The sequence below is a fragment of the Mytilus galloprovincialis genome, chromosome 11 (assembly GCF_965363235.1).
Source record: "Mytilus galloprovincialis chromosome 11, xbMytGall1.hap1.1, whole genome shotgun sequence".
Classification (NCBI taxonomy): Eukaryota; Metazoa; Mollusca; class Bivalvia; order Mytilida; family Mytilidae; genus Mytilus; species Mytilus galloprovincialis.
Window position 1 is genome coordinate 22,988,503 of NC_134848.1, and position 14,577 is coordinate 23,003,079.

General features: G+C 31.7%; 1 protein-coding gene across 3 annotated transcripts in view; it reads left to right on the plus strand.

Annotated features, from left to right (window-relative positions):
- The window catches only part of LOC143051887 (uncharacterized), a 32,358-nt gene extending 21,929 nt beyond the window's left edge, over nucleotides 1-10,429 (plus strand). The window contains exons 13-20 of one of the 3 annotated variants that reach the window (XM_076224882.1): nucleotides 1,835-1,906; nucleotides 2,850-2,921; nucleotides 4,171-4,242; nucleotides 4,776-4,921; nucleotides 6,663-6,710; nucleotides 7,615-7,713; nucleotides 7,847-7,915; nucleotides 10,316-10,429. In XM_076224882.1, coding sequence (XP_076080997.1) covers nucleotides 1,835-1,906; nucleotides 2,850-2,921; nucleotides 4,171-4,242; nucleotides 4,776-4,921; nucleotides 6,663-6,710; nucleotides 7,615-7,713; nucleotides 7,847-7,915; nucleotides 10,316-10,335 — 598 coding nt within the window. In that variant the 3' untranslated portion in view covers nucleotides 10,336-10,429. The remainder of the gene's footprint in view (nucleotides 1-1,834; nucleotides 1,907-2,849; nucleotides 2,922-4,170; nucleotides 4,243-4,775; nucleotides 4,922-6,662; nucleotides 6,711-7,614; nucleotides 7,714-7,846; nucleotides 7,916-10,315) is intronic. The other 2 variants (XM_076224883.1, XM_076224884.1) reach the window with 2 other exon arrangements.
- Nucleotides 10,430-14,577: the final 4,148 nt, after the last annotated feature.

The window sequence follows — 14,577 nt, forward strand, 5'->3', positions numbered from 1 at the left end:
TTTTTCGTAAATTGTTTTATTATAATTTAGATTGTTATTTCTGTCAATTAAATTGTCCTTGTTAATATGGTTACCTATAATTGCATTGGAACTTGGGTGTTTAGTTGTCTCATTGACAATCGTACAAAATATGATAGGTTGAGTATTTTGAAGAAACGTTTTAATGTTTCATTTGTTAGAAAATTTTCCCATCTTATCAAAAGAGAGGCAAAAATACCGACTGAGAACACCATTGCAAAAAAAAAAAATACGACACAAAAAACAAAAAATAGAAAACTAAAGACTGAGCAACATGAACCTTAAAAATTAAGGATTGATCTCAAGTGCTCCGGAGGAGTAAGCAGAAATTGCTACACATAGTGCAACCAGCATTTTCTTGATGCAAGTACAAACCCGATGATAAGTTGTTCTGTAGGTCACATTCTATGAGAGGAGGACGAACTTGTAGTTACGACAAGTGTATCATTTCCGTCCATATCTGTGAATCTAATATTTTAAAACGGTCAACCAACTTTGATGGTGTTCGTCAACTTTTCAAAGATATGACTTCAACTTCACCAATTCGAACTCTTAGTTCAATATATTCTTAGTAAGAAGAAATCTATTATCATGGAAGTCATGATAGGAAATGAAAGCTATGTAAAATCGTTTTAACAGGTAGATAGATACGCCATATACAGGCGCTGCAGGAATGTTGCTAAAAGGAGGATGAAACTAATTCTTAGATATAAGATGATACTTTTAATTTAATACTTTACATTAACACAACTTGACCATGTGAATATTTCGTCAGCTCTTCGAGTTTTTTTCAAAAACATGGGTGTTATAGTTGTGTTTTCCTCCGTTTGAGTTTGTAGTCCGGATTTGTTTTCTCTTTATCGATTTGCGACCTTTGAACAGCGGTAAGTATAAAGGCCAAAGTAGTTTACCACTGTTCGAAAGTCATAAATCGATTGAGAGAAAGCATATCCGAGTTACAATCTAAAATTGCGAGAAACACGTCAAATAAAAGAGGAAAACAACAAAACAACAGAAACCTCAAAGTGCAACAGAAAAAAACACAACGAAACACAGACGGAAACAAACTATAAGAAAACAATTGTCATTTCCCTGACTTGGTACAGGACAATTTAAGAAAATTGGTGGGTTGAGCTTGGTTTCTTGTCTATCCAAACCTCCCGCTTTTATGGCAATGTTAAATATAACACTAAAATAACAACATTACATGACAGGACTACAATACATATAAATAAGAACATTCAGGACAATTCAATGCACAAATTAACAATACAATAGAGCATTACGACGTATATATTTTTAAATTGTCGAAATGCAGATTTGATGCATTTAGATGATTGCTATCATTATGGGAGTTCTCTTCTTAGTTTCAAAATAAGTAACTTTTCAAAACACTAGTTTATATTGATAGGTGATTAATAAAGGAATCAAAAGAGAAAAAAAATATATATATAGCGAACTTCCTAAATGTTATCAGTAAATAGTTATCAAAGTATCAGGATTATAATTTTGTACGCCAGACGCGCGTTTCGTCTACATAATACTCATCAGTGACGCTCACAAATTGAATACAATTTCGTGAATTGATCATGGCAGTAACTAGCTGTTTGAGAACAATTATTTTGAGCTTGAACATCACTTCCTACCGAAAATTACAATTTAAAGCAAGATAACTATTCTAGTGTAATGGCATAAACGGTACCAATTTCTGTGCCCCAGATGCGCATTTCGACAATGTGTCTTCAGTGATGTTCGAGGCAAAAATATTTGAGAATCCCAAGTTTAATGTGAGTTGCTTAAATTTGTATATTTCCAGGTATTTTTTCGACAATAGGTTGGAAACAATAGACGAAGATGCTTTCTCAAATATGGAAAAATTAGAAATCTTGTATGTATTCAAGTATGCTATAATCTTTAGTTATTTCGCATAAATTTTAAATCTGTATGAGATAGTATTCAAACGGAAATCTATCTATATGTATGCTATACTATTCCAAATTATTCTCATCTGTCCTCTGCAATCATGTTTTGAATAGCGACAGGACGCATATAAAAAATCATGTATACCACCGTCATTGTTGGCTTATTATTATGGTTCAGCAATGGCTAAAATAATGTTCAGTTATTCTTAATATGATTTTGTCACTTATAAGGCTTAATGAAAATGAAAAGAAAAAATGGGGTTACCGTTCTTGTGTTCTTGCGACATGTAAAACAATTATAATTCACTATCATTCGAGTATAAAAAAAAACTACTATAAGAGTTATCTTCCTTTGCATTGCTAAGTTGAAATGAAAAATAGCATCAGATTTTTGTTATTTGTTTAAACATTTTGGATAATGTTATGAATAATTTATTTTCTTTATACAAATAAACAGTCAAACACAAAATTGCAAATTTTTCGGAATATTTTCCGATTAAGGTGGTACCTAACACTACAGGGAGATAACTCTGTAAAATCAGCTAAACGTTTTAATTACGTTGGCTTGTTAAGGTAATTTTAAGCTTCTCAATGATCAAAATAAGTGTTTATCAAACTGCTATATAACCAGTGTATTTTTTCTGATAAAACGGTTGGTTCAAAATTTTTGAATTTTTTATATTTTTGTAAAAGGGTCAAAGTAAATACTTTGTCAAAATTTTAAGAAAATTAAACGAGCCAAATTAATTTTAGTTATTAAAGTGTTGGGTACCACCTTAAGGCCGAGGACTTGACTGATAGTGTACTGCTATTGTTCAATTTAGGGTAGCGATATATAGTTAAACTACCTATAGGAAGGGTGATGTTCTAATCAAAACCTATAGATTTAATACTTATACTGTATTTTAGACGTTTGACTGGCAATAAGTTAGTGACTTTAGAAGAGAATACCTTTCTGTCCCTGAAATCACTACGAATTTTGTAAGTTTTGAATAGTTAAACCTATTTCAAATCATATATATATTTATATCGGTTTCTCTGAATTTATAAATTTTACTTTCTTTTGAATTCCTCAATCGTTAATTATAAAAATGGACAAAAGACACCTTTTCTATGTAATAAAATGTACTGCTTATTGTCCGACATGTGACACTGCCTATAGACATTCGTATAAACAATTGAAACGTTTCAGTCCTCTTTTAAATAATTAAAGTTTTAATAAGTGACAGGCATAAACATGATGGTGACGGAATTCAAGAAATCAGTTTCTTTATTTTTTACCTCATTGTGTGTTTATATAATAAAATAAAAAAGATAGATATACATACAATATGAACTTTCTATGATCAACAGAATTGAACGGCCATGCCCATACAGATACAAAATTTACTTGTTATTTTAATGAAAGGGGACGACTATTTGAATTTCCATGGAGAGATAAGGACTTTTAGCAAACAGAAAGTTTCTTTATTATTATATGAATTATGAATAAACCCAGGCAAAATGTTTGTTTTTCAAATTAGTTTGTAACCACATTTCCGATATTTAATTCATACCTCAGTTCTCATTGTATTGTAAAACATGGTCAGGATATTAATTTTATTTATCCGCTAAATTCCTCAGGCATGAAAATATCTACTAGTATTCATTTTTTTATACTTTCAAAATTTCTAATTATATGATAATTATCATTTATGTATTTGGGACGACATCAAAAGATCGATGTAGGATATAAAAAAAAACTTAAATCAAATACTTGGGGGTGGGGGTTAAAATTTTGCATGTTTTATATATCTTAAATCGATTTTTACATATATTCCTATTGGTAAATCAATTTTTCCCAAATTAAGTTAAGTGGGATGGCGGGTCAGTGAAAAAACTATGTGAATTGAGTTTTTTTTTTATCCTACATTGAACTTTTGATGTCGTCCCGAAGTGTGTGTTGGAAAGATCTTTCTTCATCATTTGTGTTACTGTTTGTTTGGACAATTTGGTTTATTTAAGGGAGTAGACCTTGGTTCAGGGAGACAACTCTTGAAATCAGTTAAGCGTTTGTATAAGTCAAGTTCATCAATGTATTTTAAGCATTTACCTGAAACAGATTGAAATTAATCTATGTAACCTAGAAGCTTAGAATATGTTTTTGGAAATGGTTGACACAAACGTACTGATGATTTTTAGAGTTATTTCCCTTAACCTAGGTCTACCTCCTTAAGTTATTTTTTTTCAGGCATTTGCATACCAATCAACTGACAAAATTGGGCGGCAACACTTTCCAGCCTCTGACTAATCTAGAGGTATTGTACGTATTTGAATAATTATTTATTACATTTATATTTCTCATAACATACTCGTATGTTTTTCAATATTTAATATATATATAACAGAATTGTAAAGAGATATTTTTATATTTCCTTGATTATGTGTGTTAAAATTGAAGGTTTAAATGAAATAACAGATGATGCTAGAATAAAAGTAATATTTTATTACAATCTACGTCCCTTAGGGCTGTGGTGAATACTTGTCTTACTGGCAATATAACTCCATCTCCTTATGTTCGGCAATACGCTTTGGAAAATAGTATTGTTTATTGCGTTTACGCCATGCACAGCCGCTCTTCTAGTCTGCAGCACAATATTTCGAACTGGAAATGAGTCGAATCATTTTTAGGGTGTTGTTCTATATTTGTAAGCATAACATTCTTGCTAACACATCGTTGTCAATACAGCTTTTGATTTAGTCATTTCGTAAAGTATATTCCGTTTTGAATTTTTCTTAGAGTTTTTTTGGTATTCTTATTAAAAAAAATGTTTATGTATTGATGTCATATTTCAGGACATTATACAATAACCTGTTGGTTTGTGAATGCAGTCTTCATCCATTTGTCGAGTGGTTGAATCAGACAAAAAGTAATGTGATCGGTGCCACCTGTAATGATACAAATATTCAGGTCACAGATTTTCCGTACAGCAAATGCTATGGTATGTTTTATGCTTTTGTTTTGCTGTTTTTATGCCCCATTTATGGGCTTTATTTTTTCTTGTGTGTACGTCCGTTAGTCCGTCCGTCCGTTAGTCCGTCCGTCCGTTAGTCCGTCCGTTCGTTCGTTCGTTCGTTCGTCCGTCCGTTAGTTCGTTCGTCCGTCCGTTCGTTCGTTTGTTCGTCCGTTCGTTTGTCTGTCCGTTCGTTTGTTCGTTCGTCCGTCCATCCGTCCGTCCGTCTGTCCCGCTTCAGGTTGAAAATTTTGATCGAGGTAGTTTTTGATGAAGTTGAGGTCCAATCAACTTGTAACTTAGTACACATGTTACTTATGATATGATCTTTCAAATTTTATGCCAAATAAGATATTTTCCCCCATTTTCACGGTCCACTGAACATTGAAAGTGATAGTGCGGATGGGACATCCGTGTATTATGGACACATTGTATGTGTTTTACATGTTCGTTTTTATTCTGTGGTTAGCGTGTCGAAGTGTACAATTGTATTGTTTATTTGTGTATTTATCTGTGCTGAATGTTCTTACATTTTTACATTTTTTGTACTGTATTCCTGTCATTTTTTTGTTTATTTAACATTGCTATAAAAATGCCAGGTTTGGCTAACCACAAAACCAGGTTGAGCCCATTATTTTTTCATAAAATGTGTGCGTTGAATTGATTGTTGTTTATTTTTGTTGCACTTCAGTGTTTCTGTTGTGTCGTTGTTTTTCACTTAAAAGTTGATGTGTCCATCCGTTTTAGTTTGTAACCCGTAATGGTTTTCTCTTAATCGATTTTGACTTGCGAACAACGGTATATTACTGTTGTCTTTATTTACCAGATGAACTTTTTATTCTGTTAGCAACTTATCAATTCTATAAATAGGTTTTGAATGGCGTAATTTACTACGGGTTATTTCCCTTATTGGAGTACCCAAATTGTAACATGAGATACATACAAGCCTTTTAAAAAAATATCTTACTAGTGGTGAATCAAGCAAGGACAAAAAAACATGTACAGAAAGACCCAAGTTTAGCAATCAGTAATACAAGTGAATTTACCTGAACTATAAAGGAGTTTGATGACTTTGTCCTCCAACATGGCGACAAAATATAAGTAACTCTTGGTCAAAATATGTCAACCGATTTTTTTAATTTTTTTTTATGATAAAAATATTTCTTGTTTATATTCGGTAGTCTAACTTGTTAAATTCAGGTCTGATCAGATAAAAAGAAATAACATACAGCATATTATCACACATTGTATTCTTCAATGAATTATAGTTTTTAGCAAATTATCATTTATATCGGTTTAAGACTAACCACCTGCTATGGATACAGTAGTTCGATTACCTAAACCGTCGGCCACCAATGTCCCATCCTTTATTTATTACTCCTCAACAGTAAAATAACTCCTTCTGATGAACCATATAATTTCAAAATACTAGTATTTAAACATTTTAACTATTTCTTTCAACAGGTCCATTAAATATTTGTGTGTGCGTGTATATACTAGTATATAAACGCACACACACAAATTTAATAAACATGTTTAAAGAAATGTACTATATTTTCATATTTTTATCTGTTTTTATTTATATAATTTGTTTTAGGTAAACAAAAGTTTTCACATCTAAAATTTTGTTTGCATGTTTTTAACTTCTGCAAGTCTTGTGCTTGCATTAGTTTATGAGATTAACTGTATATTGGTATTATAATCATAATTATGTTGATTTTTGTTTTAGATGAAGGCGTGAATGCCACAGAGATAACAGAATTTGTTCCCGTAGCTGGTATGTTGAAAACATAGCTTGAAAAAACTAGAGTTATCTAACTTTGAACATATTATAACCATGGAAGAGTTTCTTGAAGTTTTCATTAATTTTATCAATTATAAAGGATATAAATCAACTTATCATATACTTATTTATTTTTTAAATAGGGAATGTGTAAATAGTTACAAAAATTACCAGGGTTATTATTTAGTACGCCAGAGACAATCCGACCATAGAGCCGAAAAGAGAGTCGAGATTCAGCTGACCCTTACATAAAAATGTGTACTAGTTTAGTCGTATTATTAAACAAAATCAAAATCATAAAAGACTTAGAAATGAGTGAGGATCCTGACTTGGGACAGGCGCAAAAATGCTGTAGGGTCCAACATGTTTAGTGAGTTCTCAACCTTCCCCTATAACTACCTAATGTAGAAAAAAACCAAACACACAACAAAAGGATATTTATTAAATGCGAATAAACTCATCATAGATACCAGAATTGAATTTTTTATCATCTATAAGTTTTGGATGGCAAAGGGGAATGTGTCAAATAGACAACAACCCGACCATAGAACGGGACATTATTATCTGCGTGTATATAACTGTAACATCAGACAGACTTAAATAATTTCAAAAAAGGTACATAAATAGAGAGCATTATAGAATGTTTTTCTTTTATCAACTTTTAAAACTTTTCATAATCTGGAAACAAAAATATCTGTAAAACGCTATTTGCCTTAAAAATGTTATATCTTACATATCCTGGGTAACTTTTTTGGATTCGAGCGTCACTGATGAGTCTTTTGTAGACGAAACGCGTGTCTGACGTAAAAACAAAATTTAGTCCTGGTATCTATGATGAGTTTATTTACATATCCTGAGTATGTCTTGATTTATTTAACATATGTTATCATTGTTCTAGATGATGATAGCATTGGAATAGTTTTACTTACTATGATCATGGCTGGATGTGTGTTGTTTATTATAGCAGTGTGTTTGTGTATCAAGTGCAGAACAAACCGTGAGTACTTTTTTATACAGAATAATAAGTTGATAAGATTTGTCACCTCATATTGTACTTGAATGAAATCTCCCTTTATCATTAAACATTTTCATGACACTAATAGAAAGATTTTTTTTTAATTTTATTTCAGGAAAAGATATGTTCGACCATAGCGAATTAACAAATTCCAAAAGCTTGGACAGGAGTTTAAGTGGTACTCGTAAGTAATATAGCTTATGTCCATTTTTGTCAACACAGGGTTGCTCTGTTTGGTGGGATGAAAGAATGACAAACAAACATTATGTATGATAAATACAATTTCAGTTCCATTTTTTCCCTGCCACTTTCTATCTGCACTAAAGCGCCTTCTGTGATCAGATTACACGATCAGGGGAAAGAACTAAGTATTAGCATTTCTCCAATATAAAGTCAAAGAGTTATTCCGCTTTCTATAGTACCACCAAGTTTGCCAAAAAATCATTTTTAATAAAAAAAAATAGCATTTATTTAAGAGCTTAAGTGGTACTCATAGTAAAATAAATTGTTATCAAAGGTACCAGGATTATAATTTAGTACGCCAGACGCGCGTTTTGTCTGCATAAGACTCATCAGTGACGTTCATATCAAAATATTTATAAAGCCAAACAAGTACAAAGTTGAAGAGCATTGAGGATCTTATGTTCAGTTATGTAATTGGTTTTGTTGATTTAAAGACTCTTTTTAATGAATTGGATTCAGGATTTTGCTTTCATCATTTTTCATGGTCTGATATAAAAGGCGAAAGATACGAAAGGGATATTCAAACTCCTAAGTCGAAAAAAAGTAAAATCACAAAAATACTGAACTCAGAGGAAAATCAATTCGGAAAGTCCATAATTACATGGCAAAATCAAATAACAAAACGCATCAAAAACGAATGGACAAGAACTGTCATATTCCTGACTTGGTACAGGCATTTTCAAATGTAGAAAATGGTGGATTTAACCTGGTTTTATAGCTAGCTAAACCTCTCACTTGTATGACACTTGCATCAAATTCCATTATATTGTCACCGATGCGTGAACAAAACAAACATACACAATAGGTAAAAATGTCAAAAATAGGGGTACAGCAGTCAACATTGTGTTATCATCTTAATCACTATAAAAACAACAAATGTAACGAAGAAGCACAAAAAGGCATACATCAAATTTAACATCCTCATTTTGCTTATATTATACGATTTTATTTATCTATGCAAAATATACCCATAAAGGATGGAGAAAATAAACTGACAAAGCGATGGCTAAAATATTAAAAGACCAACAAACAACAGTAAACAAAACAGTATATAAAAAACTAGAAGTTGCACTTCTGTTTATACATAGGAACTCCTTTTACGGCTAGAAATGAGACACTTAAGTTTAACTATGAAGTTTCATAAAAATTTATATCCTGAAATGTACTTATGTATTTCTTAATTTTCTTAAAGATCAAAACTTGAACTGTGTGGCATATTTTCAACATTTTCAACATGTTAATGCCCTGAACTTCTAAAAGTGCGTGGAATAAAATTATGTACATTCTCTCTTCACTTTGGGTCTTTCTTAGAATTCAATTTGGCCGCTATTCATGTGAATTTATACTGGTTACATTTCCAAGTTCTTTCTCTATGAAATGCAGAGATCACATCTGGAAACCAGCATGTAAACAAACAAAAGAACCTATGAATTTTTATATATAAATAGGCGCTTAGTCATTTAACGAGCTTTATTTACAAAGTGCAATATATACGACTGAGCAACCAGAACCCAACCGAAAACTGGAGGTCATCTGTTGTGTCTTTTTGTTTTGTTCCCAATCCTTGTCAAGATAATGAAATTTTATGCGACTGTCATACAAGTGAGAGGTTTAGCAGGCTTTAAAACCAGGTTAAATCCACAATTTTCTACACCAGCAAATGCATGTACCAAGGCAGGAACATGACAGTTGTAATCCATTCGTTTGAGATATTTGAGCTTTTGAATTATCCATTTGATTAGGGACTTTTATTTCAATTTTTTCCTCGAAGTTCAGTAGTTTTGTGATTTTACTTCTCACTGTATTATCTTGTTTCCCGTACATGCTCATAGTGGTTGTACAAATGCTTATCCGTTTTACACTTTAAAAGTAGAGGTACTCTCCTGCGTTATTGATCTATTTGGTTATTTTAGCGCTTATCTTCTATGTTTTACCCAAATACTTGCAAAAGTCAATGCAGTGCAACACATAATGTAAGAAATCAATTAAAATTTTCTATCATATTGACAAATTCGCAGATATTTTCTCGTTCATTATTTTTGCTATTCAAAATTTGATTTATCTAGATTTATCTAGCTGTAAAATCCGCTTTAACTAACCAAATGCCTGTACGAAGTCAGGAATATGGTAGTTGTTTTTCAATTACTCCGTTGATTGATTGCATTTTGTAAAGTTTTATGGACTTCTGCATTCCGAATTTGCCTTCTGTCTTTTTAACCTTTTTTTTATCTAATAATCTTTTACCCAGTATACAAAAGTTGAGAAAATCATCCGGTAAAGAATTATAAATTGTCTGAGATTATACATGATATATTATGATAAACTCCTTTTTTAATTGCAGAGTCAAAATCAGCATCGTGAGATGGATTATACGGGAAGCTGAAAAAGTTGATAAACACATATATTAAATGTTTTGTAATATATTTTATTTTGTCATTAAAGAAATGAAGTGCTGTCTTATCTGTTGTTATATTTTATTCTAAAGAAAGACATGGTGTATCAAAATGTTTTTCCTGACATATATATTTTTAGTATCAATCTTCTTTTAAAAGACTAATTCTTTGTTATCACCAAAATGTTATGAAACACACCAAAAAATATTTCGCAGAAACTAGAATTATATGAAACAACTTCCTACACAGAGCAAAAGATTTTGGTTCACGTTACCAATTCATTTTCTCTTTTCAGTCGAAACGGTGTATCACTCTTATAAGCAATGTTTTAAAACAATGTAGGCTTTCACACTGTGGTTAATATCCGATCGTATGTTGTTTTCTGACTTACCTTTAATAACATACAATCAATACACTTGCCCCGCACTGAGGCATTTATTTTATAATAAATATTTTTTACCTCATTTTCTCACATAAATTGCTACTAAATGAATACTAGTACATCATTACAAGCTATTTTAAACATAAATTGGAATGTCAATGAGACAACTCTTTAAAAATAAAAAGTCACAAAAACACTGAACGCCGAGGAAAATTCAAAATGTACCTAATCAAATTTGCTATATCAAAAGCCAAGTAAGAAATATGACAGTTGTTATCCATTCTTTTTTATGCGTTTTAACTTAAGATTTTTCCTTTTTCCGTTTTAAATTTTTCATAGAGTTCGATATTTTTGTGATTTTACTTTATTCTAAAAGAAAAAAAGAAACTCGAATACAAAAGTTATAATAGCCAATAAAGTACAAGGTTGATTATCATTGAGGAACAAAATTCCTAAAGGTTTTGGAAAATATAGCTACGGTAATTTAAACTATTCTTGGAGTAGAAAATCCTTAGTCTTTCGAAAAAATTCAAACTTGTAATTCATAATTGTGTTCTTATGAATAATAATTCAAGTCAGACTACTAGGCTGTTGTTACTCTCCGGAATAAACCTTCACTAACAGTGGCAAGAACAAAGTAAAAGCAGAGGAAAATCCAGAGCGGAAAGTCCCCAATCAAATGGCAAAATCAAAAGCTCAGATACATCAAATGAATTGACATCAATTGTAATATTCTTGACTTGGTAAAGGCATTTTCTTATGTAGATAAACCCATCATATACCAAGATATAGATTTTGTGCACCAGACCCGCGAAGACTCATCAGTGACGCTCGAAAGAAAAAAAAATAACCACTTAGAAGTAAGAAAACAATATTATGTCAACGTTAAGTATTCAAAATTGATAAATATACTCGTCATGTCAAATATGTGTCAAGATTGAAAATATATATGACTTTAACATCCATGATACCTTTTCTTGTTACAAATGACAACCTTGCTTTAAAATACTTAAAAGATAAACTGTTCCTGTACTAGCGAGGACAAATGTATACTTCTAAAGCTAAAGGAGGAAGTGAACTGTTGACTTAACAGTATTCCAACATATCAGATATTTCATGTTTAACTTTTATGTTGCATGCAGTCTATATGGCATTCTTTTTTTCTGTTTTCTTAGGTGCATGTATTTCAATGCGTGTTTTAATATCTATAAATATAAACCTGCCACCTTCTTAATATTTACATCTGGTTTCACAAGAAACAAGTGTTTGTTTACCCATAGCGGAAATGATGTCTGTTTTATCATTTAAGAGAGGCAAAAATTACCAGAGATATTCAAATTCATAAATCGTAAACAAACTGACATTGTCATAGTAAAACGACCAAAAGACAAATAGTTTACACAACAAAGTAAAGTAAAGACTGGTGAACCACATCAACAACTGTGGGTGATATCAAGTGCTCCGGAAGGGCAAGCATATAAATAAAGGCAACAATAGTATACCGCTGTTCAAAACTCATAAATCTATGGACAAACAAGAGGCTCTCAAGAGCCTGAATCGCTCACCTTAATTCTTTTGGTTAAATCTCTCATCAATGATTATTTTGGCTTTTCAATTTATTTTTAAATGTTTTTTGGATCGTCCTATTTTCTTCAAAAGCCAAAAAAAATAATCATTTTCTCCTATGTTCTATTTTAGCCATAGGAGCTATGTTTCTTGAAATACAAGGAAATAAAATATAAAATTTATACTAGATACTCTGAAACTCATTTAGCCTAAGTTTGGCTGAAATTGATACAGCAGTTTCAAAGGAGAAGATTTTTTAAAGTAAGTCAACATGATGAACAAATTGTGAAAAAAGTCTTTAAAGGGCAATAACTCCTTAAGGGGTCAATTGACAATTTTGGTCAAATTGACTTAATTGAAGATCTTACTTTGCTGAACATCATTGCTGTTTACAGTTTATTTCTATCTATAATTATATTCAAGATAATAAACAAAAACAGCAAAATTTCCTTAAAATTATCAATTCAGGGGCAGCAACCCAACAACAGGTTGTCTGATTCATCTGAAAATTTCAGGGCAGATAGATCTTGACCTGATAAACAATATTACCCAACGTCAGATTTGCTCTAAATGCTTTGGTTTTTGAGTTATAAGCCAAAAACTGCATTTGACCCCTATGTTCTATTTTTAGCAATGGCGACCATGTTTGTTGATAGATCATAACTTCGGATACAATTTACAAACTAGATACCCTAAGGAACATTCAGTTAAAGTTTGGAAGTATTTGGCCCAGTAGTTTCAGAGGAGAAGATTTTTGTAAAAGATTACTAAGATTTACGAAAAATGGTTAAAAATTGACTATAAAGGGCTATAACTCCTAAAGGGGTCAACTGACCATTTCCGTCATGTTGACTTATTTGTAAATCTTACTTTGCTGAACATTATTGCTGTTTACAGTTTATCTCTATCTATAATAATATTCAAGATAATAACCAAAAACAGCAAAATTTCTTTAAAATTACCAATTCAGGGGCAGTAACCCAACAACAGGTTGTCTGATTCATCTGAAAATTTCAGGGCAGATAGATCTTGACCTGATAAACAATATTATTCCATGTCAGATTTGCTCTAAATGCTTTGGTTTTTGAGTTATAAGCCAAAAACTGCATTTGACCCCTATGTTCTATTTTTAGCAATGGCGACCATGTTTGTTGATAGATCATAATTTCGGATACAATTTACAAACTAGATACCCTAAGGAACATTCAATTAAAGTTTGGAGGTATTTGGCCCAGTAGTTTCAGAGGAGAAGATTTTTGTAAAAGATTACTAAGATTTACGAAAAATGGTTAAAAATTGACTATAAAGGGCAATAACTCCTAAAGGGGGTCAACTGACCATTTCCGTCATGTTGACTTATTTGTAAATGTTACTTTGCTGAACATTATTCCTGTTTACAGTTTATCTCTATCTATAATAATATTCAATATAATAACCAAAAACAGCAAAATTTCCTTAAAATTACCAATTCAGGGGCAGCAACCCAACAACGGGTTGTCTGATTCATCTGAAAATTTCAGGGCAGATAGATCTTGACCTGATAAACAATATTACCCATGTCAGATTTGCTCTAAATGCTTTGGTTTTTGAGTTATAAGCCAAAAACTGCATTTGACCCCTATGTTCTATTTTTAGCAATGGCGACCATGTTTGTTGATAGATCAAAACTTCGGATACAATTTATAAATAAGATACCCTAAGGAACATTCAGTTAAAGTTTGAAAGTATTTGGCCCAGTAGTTTCAGAGGAGAAGATTCTTGAAATAGTTTACGACGACAGACGACGACAGACGACGGACGACAGACGACGGACGACGACGGACACCAAGTGATGGCATAAGCTCACTTGTCCCTTCGGGACAGGTGAGCTAAAAACAAAATCGGGATAACAAACTAAAACTGAGGGAAACGCATTAAATATTAGAGGAGAACAACGACACAGCATTAAATGTAACACTCACATCAACGGACTAAGCATTAGACAAAATCCGATGAGAATAACCAATATAACATCAAAACCAAATACATGAATTTGGGATAGAAAAAAACCGTGACACGTCTATATATATATATATATATATTGCATTGTTTCATATCCTTGGAACTGTTTTTGAGTTCAGTGGTGATATCGGATATGGACGTTTCACTATCAATGACAATTAGGTGTGATACGTCAAAGGTCATCTTTTAATCAAGTTTGCTACAAAATTGTGTCTTTTAATAATACGTGTTAAAATGATGACAACTGAAATTTACGTTAAC